Source organism: Marmota marmota, unplaced genomic scaffold (genome assembly GCF_001458135.2).
Source record: "Marmota marmota marmota unplaced genomic scaffold, marMar, whole genome shotgun sequence".
NCBI lineage: Eukaryota > Metazoa > Chordata > Mammalia > Rodentia > Sciuridae > Marmota > Marmota marmota.
Genome location: NW_025999880.1, coordinates 2,052,815 through 2,069,572, shown reverse-complemented (window position 1 = coordinate 2,069,572; position 16,758 = coordinate 2,052,815). Strand labels below are relative to the sequence as shown.

The 16,758-nt window shown below is 41.7% G+C and overlaps 1 protein-coding gene across 2 annotated transcripts in view; it reads right to left on the bottom strand.

Annotated features, from left to right (window-relative positions):
* CUNH17orf64 (chromosome unknown C17orf64 homolog) overlaps positions 1 to 4,356 on the bottom strand; it is a 12,372-nt gene extending 8,016 nt beyond the window's left edge. The window contains exons 1-4 of one of the 2 annotated variants that reach the window (XM_048787519.1): positions 4,128 to 4,356; positions 1,813 to 1,914; positions 1,369 to 1,544; positions 856 to 955 (exon numbers count right to left, since the gene is read on the bottom strand). In XM_048787519.1, coding sequence (XP_048643476.1) covers positions 856 to 955; positions 1,369 to 1,457 — 189 coding nt within the window. In that variant the 5' untranslated portion in view covers positions 1,458 to 1,544; positions 1,813 to 1,914; positions 4,128 to 4,356. The remainder of the gene's footprint in view (positions 1 to 855; positions 956 to 1,368; positions 1,545 to 1,812; positions 1,915 to 4,127) is intronic. The other variant, XM_048787526.1, reaches the window with a different exon arrangement.
* Positions 4,357 to 16,758: the final 12,402 nt, after the last annotated feature.

The following is a 16,758-nucleotide window of genomic DNA, read 5'->3' as shown; positions in this document are numbered from 1 at the left end:
TACTAGGGATTGAACCCAGGGTCATTTAACCACTGAGCCACATCCCCAGCCCTTTTTTGTACATTTTATTTTGAGATAACTGTCTCACTGAGTTGCTTAGGGTTTCACTAAGTTGTTGAGGCTGGCTTTTAACTTGCAATCTTCCCACCTCAGCCTCCAGAGCCACTGGGATTACAGGTGTGCACCACTCTGCCCATCCCTTTTGATGTTCTTAACACTTTCCAAGAAGGATAACCTGTCCGGACTAAAATGTTTGAGGGTCACTGTTTGGGGACAAAGCCAGGCCAGGTTCTGTGGACAGGCCCCTGAGACTTCCCCAAGCTGACTGACCTCAATCATCCCACCCATAGCTTCTCAGGGATGTCCCTACCCCTGCTACCATCAGAGTGTGCATGTGGAGGGTGAATTCCTATCAAGAACTTAATGCTAACCCGGCAGCTCAGGAGGATGAAGCAGAAGAATTGCAAAGTCAAAGGCAGCCTCAGCAAAAGTGAGGCACTAAGCAATTCAGTAAGACTCTGACTCTAAATAAAATACAAAATAGGGCTGGGGATGTGGCTCAGTGGTTGAGTGCCCCTGACTGAGTTCAATCCTCAGTATCTGCTCTCAAAAAAAAAAAAAAAACAAGAAAGAAAGAAAAAGAAAAAGAACTTAATGCTGAGCCCCTGCCCTCTTCAGCCCCTTTCTCTGCCCAGTGCAGGGCAGAGGCAGGAGTAGTGGAGTCTTCTTCAGTCAGTGAGCCGTGGAAAGGACCCCAATGCCTGGTCATACTAGTCCTAGGCCTCCCCTCCTGATCTAAGAACACATCAAACCACCCTCAGCAGGCCCCCAGAGGAGCTTTCTGGAAAGCCTCACCAGGAACTTGGCCGGCTGGTTGGTTTTGATGTACTTGTACAGGCGACGAAGCTCCTTGGCTTCCAATTCAGAGAAGAGGGAGACAAATCGCCAGAGCATCCTGTGGGGAGAGACTCAAGGTTGAAGGGGGGCAGAATAGAGCCCTTTCTCCAACATTTGTGTTGGAGCCAGGACCTCACCCAGGGAGAAATGGGTCCATGCTGCTTCCTTGCTTTTTGGTTGAGGGGATGGGAGGTAGGGATGTGCCAGAAGCAGAATATCATGTCCTAGAGATGAGCACCTGCACCCAGTATTGTTCAGTCAAAGGGCATTCTCACAGTCCACTGTGTGCACAGCTAAGGTGCCATCAATGCTGCCCTGAATGACCAGGGGGACTCTATTCTCTCTACCCTCTCTGTCACCTCTAGGATTCTGACTCCTTCACATAAAGATGAAGGACTGGGAGATCTTGACTAGTGTAAATGGGGTGGCTCAGAAGTGAGTGTGGGTAGAAAGACTAGGAGGCCACCCTACTTCTTCCAGTGCTTGATTTCCCAGGCTTGGCAATAACGCTGCAGAAAGGTATTGATGTGGTCCCCTAGGACCACAAGGCTCTGCTTCATGTACTTTAGCCTCTTCTTCTGGGGAAGGTCCTTGGGCAGGTGCAATTTGCGCAGGAACTTCTTCAGCGGCCGCAGGTATTCTTTACACTGAGGAGGCAACAGGCACAGTGAGGGGCCATAGGGAAAAGACGAGGCATTGGGGCAGTCCAAGTGACTAGCAGATAGGCCCGGATGCAGCAGCCCTTAACAAAGCTCTGGAAGGGCTGTGTATGCTTAGTGAGGAGGTTCCAGTGGACCTCTCACCCCACTTTAACCCCGAGAGTTTGACAAGTGGGGCACTGAGCTATAGGTCTAAGACCTGCTACTTCTTCACAGAGGCACAGAGGACAGACTTTCAACCTGGTTCCTTACTCACAATTTTGAAGGTGTCCCGGTCCAAGCCCTTGGCATGGCAGACAAGTGAGTCTCCGGCAGGGATGGTGCTGGAGCTCCTCTCTAAGCAGGGCACATTCTTCACCTGAGAGGAGACAGAGGGCATTCAGCTGAGGGGATGGGGCCACCACTCCTGATGGACAGTGCTTTATAAGCACCAGCCAAATGGCAGCCAAAGCCCTTCCCCGTTCTCCTTATGACTTCCTTGACCCAGCACTGATGTGAATACACTCCGGGCAAAGAAGCCCATCTCTGAAAATCTCTGCTTTGAAAACCTATTCCTTTTATAACAAGCATAACATATTATACTAGTCAGTTTGCAAAGTTCTAGATTAACATTAGCTCATTTTATTTTCCTACAAATTCCGTGAGGTTAGATGTCATATCCATGGTTACAGAAGAGAACACTGAGACATCAAAAGATTTAAGTGAGTCCTTGAGGGAATGATCAAGGGTTCACTTATTCTTTCATTCAGCAAACATGTATTGACTGCCTAAGTCTCAGGTCCACGTCTTTACATCTATAATCTTTATTGTCATGCCAGGCATCTTAAAGGGCCCTCAATTAAAACAACAACAACAAAAAAAAAAAAGGTGATGGTGACAACATGAATCTTTTGATAGCAAAAGTGGGGCAAAAAATTGAAAGTTAACAAAGTGACTATGAATGCCAGGTGCATGCTTGTAATCCCGGTGACTCAGGAGGCTGAGGCAGGAGGATTGCGAGTTCAAAGCCATCCTCAGCAATTTAACGAGGCCCTAAGCAACCAAGTGAGGTGGTTAAACACCCCTGGGTTCAATCCCTGCTTACCGCCCCCCCGCCTAAATTTTAAGTGACTGTGAAATATTACTATAAATCAGAGCACAGGATTAGATTGACATAAGTATAACTGCATCTTTCCAAAGTCTCTAAGAAAAATGAGCAATAATTTCTCTCTGTGTCCGGTGGGAACAAGAAAGATGCATCCCCAGACCACTCTGAGGGGACACTAGGGGAAAGTTACAGAGGATGATAGGGAGGGGATGGGACAGGACCCTCCAGGGACTAGAAAGGGGGAACTCTGGCCAAATAACTCAATAAATACACCTACACACCACACACAGACCATAACACATGAAAAAACACGTGCACATCTGCACATGCCCTTGAGTCTTCATAACCAACCATGAGATGGGACCCCCTTCCCATCATCTTGCCAGGAATACTTGTCTTAGATAAACATCTGTTTGAATGAATTATGTTCTCTTGCTCTTTGGGTCTCTTGCTAACTCAGGTACCCCACCATTTTCACTTCATCTCTTCTTCTTTGAATTTCAGATTCTCTACTTTACAAAACCAGCCCCTAGGGACCTTCCCTCCCTTCTTCCCATCCCCTGCCTTATTTCACCTTCTCTATTGGCTTGTCTCCTTCACCCCCTTGGCCATCTAAAGCCTCCATTTTAATAGGAGTGCTGGCAGGCTCCAGGGTGGCACTCCTCAGGTCCCCTCAGCCTCCTGACCTACTGCTTCTGTGACCTGAGTATCTCAGGGAGTGAGCAAGTTGGCTCCAGAACTCGGAGGAAAACCATGGCAACTGCCAACACAGAGCCCAGCCCCCACCCCTCCCGTGCCCTCATTCCTAGAAGTGGCCACCAGCCATCTCCTCCAGCTGGAACTGAACAAGATGTATTGAGTAGACTGGATTGTGTCAGCTCACAACTGGCCAGGAGGGGCTGGCATCCCTTCTCCCAAGAGTACTGTCAGATGCAGTTGATTTTGAACCCTGGTAAGTAATTTTCCTGCGTGTGTACCATTCCTGCCTCCTCAGCTACAGGCCGTGGGCTCCCTGAGCATGAGGACCAGGGTTTGTAACATTCCTTTCCCTGATTTGGGACAAAGGACTAGAGGGGGCGCTGAAAGAGCGAATGGAATACAGTAGATCTCTACTGAGATCACATCTTCTTTAAGCCAGCTGTGTCAGGTGCTGGTTGGATAGGTTAAGGGAGAAGTACAAAAATAACAGCCACTGTGTCATTTCAGTAGCCACTCACAACTACTCCCGGGGGAAGGTCCCAGGAGTGAGCCCATTTCACAGAAGAAGAGCCGAGAGGCCCAGAGGTCCGCTGCCACTAAGTAAGGTGCCTGGGGTGGGAGGAAACACTGCCGGCCGGATCCAGGTGTGTCAAAGTCACTGGCGCCTGGACCAAGCGGCGGCCACCGCGCCCCCATCGCGGCGCCAGCGTCCCCTGGTGTCCCTCAACAGTGCGCGTGGCGGGCGGCGGGCGATGGTGAGACCGTTGCCGCCGCAATTTCCTCACCTAAGCCTCATCTTCTTCCCTGGGACGCTGAATTCCATCCTCCGGATCTTCCTCGGTGTCCTCCGGGACCGGGGCGCAGTTTTCTCCACCTAGTTTGACCCTATTCTCCTCCTGCCTCGGCGGCCATCGGGTCGCACAGCCGTCCGCCCACCCAGCCCGAACGCCTCTCCACCGAGCGGCGGAACCTGTACACGACAGGGACTCGGTGGCTGTTGACTGCTTGAAAGGAGGCGGCCAGGAGGCCCCGGTGGAGCGCTGCTGGAGGCGGGAAGTTTCTGTTGTGTTTCTGACAATTTTTAACCTGCTCTCTATGCCATCAAAATGATAATTACATTGGCAAGGGCTAGGAGAAAGGAGCCCTCGTATGCACTTTTACTGGGAGTGATAACTGGTAAATTATGTGTTTCAAAATGTTAAGTGTGAGCTGGGTGTGGTGGCGCAGGCCTGTAATCCCAGCAACTCAGGAGACTGAGGCAGGAGGTCCACAAATTGGAGGCCAGCCTCTGCTATTTAGCGGGGGTCCCAAGCAACTTAGTGAGATCCGGTCTCAAAAAGAAAAAAAAAAAAAAAGGCTGGGGATGTAAATTGACCCTGGGTTAAATCTCCAGTACCCAAAAAAGTATTCTTTTTGACCCACCAATTCTACTTTTAGGAATTAGTCCTAAGGATAGAAGACAAGGACTGTTAAAATAGTAACATTTTGGAAACTATTGAAATGTCAGCCATAGGACAAATAAAATGTGGCATGTCTACAAAAACATTAAAAATTCTACTGTAGGTCTATTGACATAGATAACAGGAATTAAATCAGGATTATGGTATAATGCCATTTTGGATACGCACAGCAAAGAAGTTTTGAAGGATACACTTCAAAATAGCAAGGGGGGGGGGGTTTAACACTTTGTGTATTGTCTGCATAATAAGAAAATAATGAATATGCTTTAATTTTACAGTCAGAAAAGAGTTTATTTTTCAAAAGTTGCCCATAAGGACTAAACATCAATAAAAATATTATATAACGCTAATTTAAAAGAACAAAACCCCAAAAGGGTCTGTAGGCTACAACTTATACATGGAGATGAATATGCACCAAGACTGTAAGAAAAGTTAAAATAGATCTATATGAATATATGTGTCTGTATATGCATGAGTGTATATATGTGCATAAATATATGTCCCTAAATAGCTACAATTTTGAAAGAGGGAAATACATGTTAGAACCTCAGAGCTAAGCTGTCCCTGCCTGTTCCCTTATCCTATTCCACTCCTCCTTTTTCCTCCCAGAGCCTCCAGTAAGCCCTAGGCTCTGGATGGCTGCCCTACTCCCATAATGATTGTATTATCAACCACATGGAGCAGCCTGAAGAGACAATTGAATGTAAGAGCAGCAGGAATAATGGCTCAACACACAATAGTTAGCTAAGACAAAACAAAAATCCATTGCCTTTGGGGGACATTGTTCAAAATCCAATTGGTCAGCATGAAATGACTATGGACTCAGGCAACTCATTCAATAAAGTTATTATCAGAATTGATATTATGCTGTCTCACCCCTGCAACATCTATTTAAAAAAAACCAACTACTATGTGCCATGTACTTTAGGTATCTGGCAGGTGAGGGGTGAGCGTTGTTAATCTGTCCATAGTCCACTTTGTGCAGGCTGGCATACTCCTTGATGGCACAGAATAGCCTCATGATCATCAGGCTTCACTGCACCTCCCCCAGTCCAAAGACAAGAGTTAATATAATTGTTTTATGTCCTGAATTAAGCCAACATGGAAAGTGACTCTTAGCACTTACTGCTTACACTGCTTTCCCTGGTAGATTTGATTCTCTCTCTCTCTCTCTCTCTCTCTCTCTCTCTCTATTAAATAGTGACACCAACTTTTCTTTCCCCAAAGAACTCTCTTCTATCATCTTCCTTGATAAGAAGCTCCAGGACATTTTAGAATTGCCATAAGAGGCCTCTTGATCTTGCTGCAAATTATTCAGTTATCTAATTCAAATCCTATCAAGATGCTAAGAAAAGCAAGGCCATTCAAATTCCTGTCATAGTTGGAGTGCTGGGGCTGCAGAGTATGCCTACCACTCCTAACCAGAGACCAAAGCCATCTCTACTCCAAGGCTATCAAGACAGAGTCTTATTGAGTTCCACTGGTGGGCTTGAGGGAGTAAAACCTTTAAAACTCTATCCAGCAGCTGGGCGTGGTGGCGCACACCTGTAATTGCAGTGGTTCAGGAGGCTGAGGCAGGAGGATCGCAAGTTCAAAGCCAGACTCAGCAATGGGGAGGTGCTAAGCATCTCAGTGAGACCCTGTCTCTAAATAAAATACAAGGGCTGGGATTGTGGCTCAGCGGTAGAGCAATTGTCTAGCACGTGCGAGGCCCCGGGTTCCATCGTCAGCAGCACATAAAAATAAAACAAAGGTATTATGTTCAACTACTTCTAAAAAATAAATATTAAAAATAAATAAATAAATAAATAAAATTCCAAATAGGGCTGGGGATGTGGATCCAGTGCCCCTGAGATCAATCTCTGGTACCCAACCCTCCCCCAAAAAACCCTATCCACCAAATTGCACCTGAAGACTCATCAGAGAGGTCTGTAATCCCAAAGATGTTAGGAACCAATGATCTAACAAGTCTAATCTAAGGATGTGCACTTTTTTATCGGTGGCTTTTGCCATTAGATGGGTCTTAGATCTGAGTCATGGAAGTCCTGAAATAAAGGCACAGAGAAACACCAGAAAGAGGGCTAGTCTTGAAGGGAAAAGGTCAGAGGAAGAAGGAAGGCAAGGAGACCTAAAACTGAACTAACCATATTCCAGGCCCAACCAAAGGAAGATTTGAACTTCTAAATGGAAGTCCAAGGGGATCCTCAAACACATGTTGAAGCTGAAGCATTGTGTCTCCTTCAGTCCCATCCAGCTCTGAGCAGTGGACAGGAGACTCCTCCTCTTCTAACCTAATATATCAGGGCCTGTCAAGAGAGGCTGCAGGGGCAAAGTCTTTGCCTCCCCACCTGGAAGGATGTAGGCAAATCCAAGCATAGAATTCCAGGAACATTTCTCCATCTCCTCTACTCTCAAAATAGTTCTCAAAAAATATTTGGTATTTTCCCCCCACTCTTACCTGATATTTACTGTAGTTTTCCATTTAATGGAGCCCTGATTTAATTTCACTTTTTTTTTTTCTTTGTAGCAATGTTTTAATTTGGGCTTCATATGCTCTAAAAATATCTTGTCAGGGTATCAAAATAACACTGCTGAATGCAACCTCAGAACTTCAGAGCATGTTTCTAAATAGTCTAATGATATGCAAGTTGTCTGTGATGGTGTCAAGTTGCTGGGCTTAATGATTTCCACTAGGATCTTTCTGGAAGGTTTTCTTTCCTAAGGTGGGGTCCATGGAGACGAGTAGGACAGAAATGCAGTTAATAAATGTTGGAGCTGGGAATGATTTTGGAGAGCAAAAAATATGCATCCCAAATTTTGCAGCAGTTTCTCCCCAAAGCACTCACATTTGCTCTCTCTTTTCCAGGCTCCTATATTGGTACCCACTTTCCTTCAGGTCCTGGGGGCAAGTATGATATCAGAGTTTTCCAGACTGAAAAAAATCACCTTGCGGGCTGGGGATGTGGCTCAAGCGGTAGTGCGCTTGCCTGGCATGCGTGCGGCCCGGGTTCGATCCTCAGCACCACATACAAACAAAGATGTTGTGTCCGCCGAAAATTAAAAACAAATAAATATATTAAAATTGGCTTGTTGGTTTCATTTAAAAAAAAAAAATCACCTTGCCTCAGACCTTCAGAATCAGAATCACTCAAGAGGGCATGAGAATTTTAATAGATGTCCCAGGAAATTTTTATCATCAAGCAAATTTGGAAAATACTGGTGTGGTGTGCTTGAGTCACCAGTTATCCCTTGTGCTCCTGAGATCAGTCCCTGGTACCCAACTGGGTCCAACTGGGTAAGTTACACTTTCCTGTATGGTGCTAGTACTGTCTCTAACAGACTCTCCAGAGCTGATTATTAAATTTTCAGCAATTTTACTGGGTGTTTGTTAACACACCATTTTTAAATATTAAGTTGTATTGAAAGTAGGGAACCAAAGAGGTACTTGTATACTGACGTTCATAGCAGCATAATTCACAATAGTCAAAAGGTGGGAACAACTCACGGGTCCATCAACTGATGAACGTAGAAGTGATGGTGATGTGCAAGTTTATGCATAGAATAGAATATTATCCAGCCATTAAAAAGGAATGAACTGTATGGTGACTCACTGTAATCCCAGCCACTACAGGGGCTGGGGGTGGGTGTTTGAGACAGGAGGATCACAAGTTCAAGGACAGCCTCAGCTATTTAATGAGATCCTATGCAATTTAGTGAGACTCTGCCTGAAAATAAAAAAATTAAAGGGTCTGAGGATGTGGCTCAGTAGTTAAGCACCCTGGGGTTGGACTCCTGATACCACCTCCAAAATAAAAGGAATTAGGGTTCAATTTTAGCAGCACAAAGGAACTGATTCTTTTTAAAAAATATTTTTATTAGTTATTGATGGACCTTTATTTATTTATATGTGGTGCTGAGACTTGAACCCAGTGCCTCACACATTCTAGGCAAGCACTCTACCACTGAGCCATGATCCCTGCCCTGAATTCTGATATATTCTGCAATATAGATGAATCTAAAAACATTGCGTTAAGTGAAATAAATAGGACACAAAGAGCAAATATTGTATGAATTCACTTACATGAAAGATCTAGAATAGGCAAATGTATACGGATAGAAATAAAATAGAATAGAAAAAAATAATATAGTCTGGAGACAGAGAGGAATTGGGTACAAACTTTGGAGTATTGGGATAGTTCAGAAAACAGTGGTGAAGATTACACAACTTTTTGTTGTTGTTTTGGTATGAAGGATTGAACCCAGGGCACTCAACCACTGAGTCACATCTCCAGCCCTTTCTTTTTTTTTGTTTTATGACAGGGTTGCTAAATTGCTGGGCTGACTTTGAACTTGTGATACTCCTGCCTCAGCCTCCAACGCTGCTGAGATTATAGAAATACACCACCATATCTGGTTGCATTATATTATTTTAAAATTCTACTCAGAAGGCTGAGGCAGGAGAATTGCAAGGTTAAGGTCAGCCTGAGCAACTTAGCAAGACCCTGTCTCAAAATGAAATATTAAAAAGGGTTGGGGATATAGCTCAGATGCAGAATCTCCAGTACCACACACATACACACAAAGTATAAAAAGGTAAATTTCATTGTATTTATTTTACCATAATTAGGAAGTTGAATTCTGTTTAAAAATTCAATATAAATTTGTAATTAAATAGATTTTATTGAAAACAAAGCAATAAATACTTAAATCTCAGCAAATCCTAGTTAACTTTCTACAGTTTACAACTGTCTTTGCTCTTGAGCTCTATTGTGTCTATATCATGGAAATACTACTTAATGATATGCTGCCAAGTGTCTTTTCCCAACTGTGTATTTAGTCATGTCACCTTGATAGCTGGATAGTCACAGTGGTAATATTTATACAACAGAAACCCCAAACACTAGAAATCAGGGTCCCCCATTCCCATTAAGCTGGTTGTTAAGCATTTACCAGCATACCACTAACTGTGAGCATTATTACCTTAATAGTAAAAAGGAAAGAACAGAATCAACCTCACAGAGCCTCTTTGAGGATGAAAAATAATTCCAGTTAAAGGATCTATTAATGGGCTTGCTGGTCATGTGGTTTGTTTAGCATTTGTTCCCTTTCACTAGAGACCAGGAGCTCCTTGAGGGCAGAATCCTGTTTGAATGAGCTGCTTATGTTCCAATTTCTCTCTTAGAGGGGCTCAATAAGTATTTGTTGAATAAGTGATTGAATGGCTAGATGTTCTTGATACTAATGTAGAAAATGTTATTATCTTAACAGCTGGCACCAGAATTACTTTTAGGAAAGGAAACAACTTCAAAAGCTACTGGGGCAGGAGGCGAGACCCAAGGGCATGGCAGGATTCTTATTACCAAAGAGAGAAAGCTAAGATGCTCTGAAAGAAAAAAAAAAATGAGGATTTGGCCTCTGTTTTTGTTTTTAATCTAGAAAAGGACATCAGAAAGAAGAAGAAAGTGGAGGGGACTCTGCAGAAATAGAAGCCAACAAAACACACATAGTGAGAGGCTGGGGGTGAATTGAAAGTTGGGTAGCATGGAAACTACAGTTCCAATAAAACATTCCTGAGGACGAGGTGGCCAAAAGTATTATTTTGTATTGTATTTGTTTGTTTCAGGGTATGAGAAGCAACTGTTTATTATAACACAAAATCTTCAGTAAAATTTCTAGTCTACTAAAGAGGCTTGAATATGTGTTCATTTTTGAATGAGATGAATTAGAAAGAAGCGGGGCTGTTCTATTTTGAGCCCAGCCTGCCAGTTAAGAGATAGAGGGATAATGACAAGATACGTTATTACAGAGAAAAATGTGTGTCAGAGGCAGGAAATGCAATCAGAAGGGACCATTATGATGAGATAAATTCCTAGGAATTTGGAGAAACTTTGAGAGGCATTTTGGACTCTGTGGTTTATAGATTGAATCTCTGAATCAATTTCTCTAGATTTCAAGGAACTGGGAGATCCCAAATGCTGGTAGTTTACATTGGATCACCTTGAAATTTTAGAGCTATATAATATTCCAATGCTTGCCCAGGGGTATTAATAAATTTTGGTTCATTCTATAACTCAAAGTTTTAGGACATGAGAGGATTCTTTGCATTTTGAACTCCAGTATATGAATTAGGAATGGTCTGGGTGAACCCATAAAAACTAAGGCCATTATAGTGTCAAATTACCTTGCTCTCTTATTAAATGGCTTTTGATATCCATCAAAATCTGAGCTATCTGAAGAATAGAGCAGAAAAAGGAAAGGCTAACTTCTCAGTGGAGATGCCCAGCAAATACTACATTAAGCAAGTGACAAAGGTTAAGGTTAGCAGTGATGTCTTGTGAACATCATATACTCTCAGGTATTATGTGATGAGAAGGACATATAACCTCTGCAGTAAATTCTCTCAAAAAATCATTGCCCCAGTCTAATTATGAGAAAAATGCTAGATTATCCCAGATTTGGGGGCACTCTATAATCCAGCCGGTGCTTCTTCAAATTGTAAAGGTTATGAAAAACAAGGAAAGACCCAAGAAACTGTCACAGAGGAGAGCTCAACATTTTAAGTGTAGTGTTCAGTGAGGGGTTTTTATTGTTTTTTGTTTGTTTGTTTGATTTGGGGGGCAGGTGTGCTGGGGATCAAACTCAGGGGTACCTTACCACTAAGCTAAATCCCCAACATTTTTAATTTTGAAACAGGGTCTCTCTAGGTTGCTTAGGGCCTTGCTAAATTGCTGAGGCTGGCTTTAAACTTGTGATCTTCCTGCCTCAGCCTCCTGAAGTGCTGAGATTACAGGCTTGTACCATCCTTCCAGTCAAGTTTAATGCGTTTTAGTAATTACACCCTTATAACTTAAATAACCACAGTTGAGATACAGAACACTTCTGTTGCTCCCACAAAGTTTCTTTTTATCTCCCTGCCTCTCTTTCCAGCCTCAGGCAACCATTGATCTGCTTTCTGTACCCTGGGTTAGATTAATCTTTTCTCTAGTTTCTTATGACTAGACCATACAGAATGTATTCTTCCCCATTTAACTTCTGCATACCACTATATGTTGAAGAGACTCTTGCATTAGTTATCCATCTACTTCTAGGAGACAAATTTTAAAAACTTATTTTGTGATATTGGGGGGGATTGAATCCAGAAGTGCTATGCCACTGAGCTATATCCCCAGCCATTTTTAATTTTTTTTATTTTGAGACAAGGTCTTACTAAATTGACCAGGCTGGCCTTGAACTTGTGATCCTCTGCCCCAGCCTCCGGAGTTGCTATAATTATAGGCATGGGCTATCATGCCTGGCACCAAATTGTTTTCAATTCAATAGCTTAGAATAACAAATGTTTATTTTCTCCCACAACTTCTGTGGGCCAAAAATTTAGCAGTGTCTTAGCTTGGTGACTCTGACTCAATGCTTCTTGGAAACTGTAGTCAAGATGTTAAGCAGGCTGGGTGCTGTGGTACACATCTGTAATCCCAGCAGATCAGAAGGCTGAGGCAGGAGCATTGCAAGGTCAAAGATAGCCTCAGCAATTTAGCAAGGCCATAGGCAATTTAATGAGACCCTGTCTCAAAATAAAAAAAATAAATTAAAGCCTGGCATGGTGGCACACACCTGGAATACTGCTAAGCAACTCAGTGAGACCCTATTTCTAAGTAAAATACAAAATAGGGCTGGGAATGTGGCTCAGTGGTTGAATGCCCCTGAGTTCAATCCTTGATACCCACCCCCAATTAGTTAATTAATTTTTTAAAAGGTGGAGGGAGCTGGAGATTTGGCTCAGTGATTAAGTGCCCCTGGGTTCAAATACTGGTACCAAAAAAAAAAAAAAAAAAAAAAGAGAGAGAGAGAGAGAGAAAAAAAAAAGATGTTAGCACTGTCTAACATCTAACTGAAGACTGGATTGGGATTGGTAGTCTACTTCTAAGATGGTGCATTCACAGCCTGGAACTTAATGTCGGTTGTTGTCAGGAGGCTTCAGAATATATCTATATATCTTCAGTATATATCTATCTACTATAGATATAGATATATCTACTATAGATATAGATATAAATATATACATATTTATTAGTTGTTGATAGATCTTTATTTATTTATGTATGGTGCCAAGAACCGAATCCAGTGCCTCACACAGGCCAGGCAAGTGGGCTACTGCTGAGCCCCAGCCCCAGCCCTCCATAGGACTTCTTGAAACTCTTTATAACTTAATGTCTTGCCAGACTTTAATCTATGGAATTGTAAGATAATAAGCATGTTTTGTGTGAAGCTGCCAAGTTTGTGGTAATTTATTACTGCATTAGAAAACTAATACACTGTCATTACAGGCATTGTGCCTTCTTATCTTATCCTCTTTTTTCTCCAACTGCTATGATGAAGTTTTCATTTCAGATATTGTTTTTTCACTGCTAGGAATTTGATTTGATTTTTTTTCATATCTTCCATGTCTTTCCTCATCATATGCATGTTTTCCTTTAAATGTTCAAGCAATTTTATCATTTTTTAAAATATTTAGTTGTTGGTGGACCTTTATTTTATTTACTTTTATGTGGTGCTGAGGATCGAACTCAGTGCCTCACACATGCTAGGCAAGTGCTTTACCACTGAGCCACAACCCCAGTCCAATTTTATCATTCTTGTCTGTTAATTCTAGTCCCTTCTGGGTCTGTTTATGCTGACTGCTTTTTTCTGTTTTTTTTTTTTTTCCTCCCCCTTGCTTCTTGGCATATATTGTATTACTATTAGTTTTAGTTGTAGATGGACACAATACTTTAATTTTATTTATTCATTTTTTATGTGGTGCTAAGGATTGAACCCAGTGCCTCACATGTGCTAATCAAGCACTCTACCACTGAGCCACAACCCCAGATTTATATTGTAATTTTTGATTGGATGGTAGCAAGTTACATTGTTGGGTGTTATTTTGTAGCCAAGAGTGTAGGTCTTTGTTTTACCAATTAACTCAATTTCAGATTAGTTTGATGTTTTTGAGGCTTGTTTTTAAGCTTCGTCAAGCAGGTATAGAATATAATTTAGGGCTACTTTAGACCTATTAGTAGGATTGCATTCTTCTGAGGTCTCTCCTGAACATCTTGAGAGATCATTGTGGTATTTCTACTCTAATTGGTCAGGATTTGAATGTTTTCCAGCCCTCTATGGGTTCTGGGAATTGTTTAGTTATATCTCTTCGACTGCTCTTTGCTCAGCCTCCTGGAATTTAACTCTATGTCTGCCCACATTAATATTCAGCAAAGACTCAAGATCCTATGCATATTTTGGGGGCTGGGGATGTGGCTCAAGCGGTAGCGTGCTCACCTGGCATGCATGCAGCCTGGGTTCAATCCTCAGCACCACATACAAACAAAGATGTTGTGTCCGCCGAAAAACTAAAAAAACAAATAAATATTTAAAAAAAAAAGATCTATGCATATTTTTTTTAGAGCTCTGTTTTTGCATGCTTTCTTCCTTTTTGGAATTCTCTGTAGCAACTTCCAGCTTCCTTAGCTTCCCTGAACTCCAATCTCATGTCTCCAACTCATTGAAACTGCCATGTTCTCATGTTATGATCCAGAATGTACGTCTAGACAGAAAGCCAGGGCAATTATAAACTTACCTCGTTTGTTTTCCTTCTCATAATGATATCATGTGTGCTCTGCCTATTGCCCAATGTCTAAGAAGAGTTGTTCTGCATATTTTGTCTTGCTTCCTAATTGTGGATGGCAAAAGATCTCTTTTAACTCCATTATGGTCAGAAACAAAAGTCCTCTTTTTCAATGGAATTTTATTAACATAGGCCAGTCTTTGAGAAATTGATCACCTTGATAAAATGGAATTTATAAACCTAGAAGTTTCTCAGCTAAGGTGAATGTACTAGAATCATGTCAACCTGGGAGGGCTCTTTTGGATAGCCACAGCCTTGTTCAGGTTACATCTCACACCCTAGTTTCTTACACAAATGTCTGTGGAATGAGTGAGTTACTGAGTGAGCTTATTAAATTTAAACATGGTCATTCTCGGATGAAAAGAAGGACCTGACAGATTTGATTTTTCCTAAGAATTTATCAACTCCTTGATCTATAAATATAAAGACCCAGAAATTACTTAATCAGCTGGATACAGTGGTACACACCTGTAATCCCAGCAATTTGAGAGGCTGAGGCAGGAGAATCACACGTTCAAGGCCAACTCAGCAATTTAGTGAGGCTCTGCCTCAAAATAAAATAATAAAGAGAGTTGGGGATGCAGCTCAGTGGTAAAGTGCCCTAGGTTCAATCCTCAGTACCTCTTCCTCCAAAATTACCTCATCATACTTACCATGAGAAATGAGACTTGATCTATCAGAGAATGGATAGTCATCATACATGTGGCCAAAGCTTGTCAACTTTCTCAGTTAGGAAAACTAACTTTACAAAGCAGTACCATGTTCACTATTTTTCCTAACACATAATGTTAAGTGTGTAGGTTTTAGGCCTGATTCTAGATCCAGAATATCTGGGTTCAAATCCCAGTTCCATCATCAACTAATTGTACAACTTTGGGCAAATTATTTAAACTTGTTGGACCTCAGTTTTCTTCATTTCTAAAAAGGAGACAGTAACAGGGCTGGCGTTGTGGCTCAGTGGTAAAGCACTCCCCTAGCACTTGCGAGGCCCTGGGTTCAATCCTCAGCACCACATAAAAAAATAAATAAAGGTATTTTGTCTGACTACAACTAAAAAATAAATATTAAAAAAAAGAAGACAGGGCTGGGGATGTGGCTCAAGTGGTAGCGCGCTTGCCTGGCATGCGTGCGGCCCGGGTTCGATCCTCAACACCACATACAAAAAAAAACAAAGATGTTGTGTCCGCCGAAAACTAAAATAAATAAATAAATATTTAAAAAAAAAAAAAAAGAAGACAATAACAGTGGCTGTAGGTGTGGTTCAGTGATAGAACACTTTCCTAGCATGTGTGAAACACTGGGTTTAATCCTTAGCACTGCATAAAAATAAATAAATAAAACGAAGGTATAAAAAATATTTGAATTCTAGTTTAAAAAAATAAAGAAGAAAACAACATATACCTCAAAGAAGAAAACAACATATACCTCAAAGGGCTGTTGTGAGGACTGAATAATTTGATACTATCTGTAAAATCCCTTAAATCAATATCTGACATGTTTAAGAGTTGATTTAGAGCTAGCAATTATTACCAAATATTTGGGCTGGGGTTGTGGCTTAGCATGCGTGAGGCACTGGGTTCTATCCCCAACACCACATAAAAAATACTAAATAAAGATGCACACAAAGTATATCAATTTTAAAAGTATTTAATAGCATTTACCTTGACTATATAATAATCTCATAAAATGAACTCTTTAAATGTCTTTGGGTAGTACACACCTGTAATCCCTATGACTCAGGAGACTAAAGCAAGTAGATTGCAAGTGTGAGGCCAGCCTCAGTAATTTAGTGAGATCTTGTCTCAAAAAAAAAAAAAAAATGGGGCTGGGGATATAACTCAGTAGTAGAGTTCAATTACCATTCCCCCCACACACAGAGTCTTTGGTATGGTTAATTACTTCTTTTTAGGTGATAACAGTTCTGATACAGGTTTAAGGATTTCAAAATAATCAGCTTTGAAGGAATGAAATTATATGTTTATAAATAAATTTGTTAAATGGCCATCATGTGAGTTTCAGTAAGGATTATTTCTTGATTAGGGACTGTGACATTAGCTAAAAAGGCCCACCTTCTATTTAAGTGTCCCTTTCTAACTGGAAACATGAGAAGTTACTTCTCAGAAGCCACTATTTTTAGAACTGGTGTTCCAAAGCTGATGGAGAGGTTTTAGGGGAGCTAATCCCAGTCTCTTTTGTTACAAGGAGGCTGATGTGCATCCTTTACCTATAGCCAAAGGAAGGTTCAAGATGCCTTTAGTAAAGTAAGAGATTCAAAGAGCATTCAAAGGCTGAGTTTCAGTC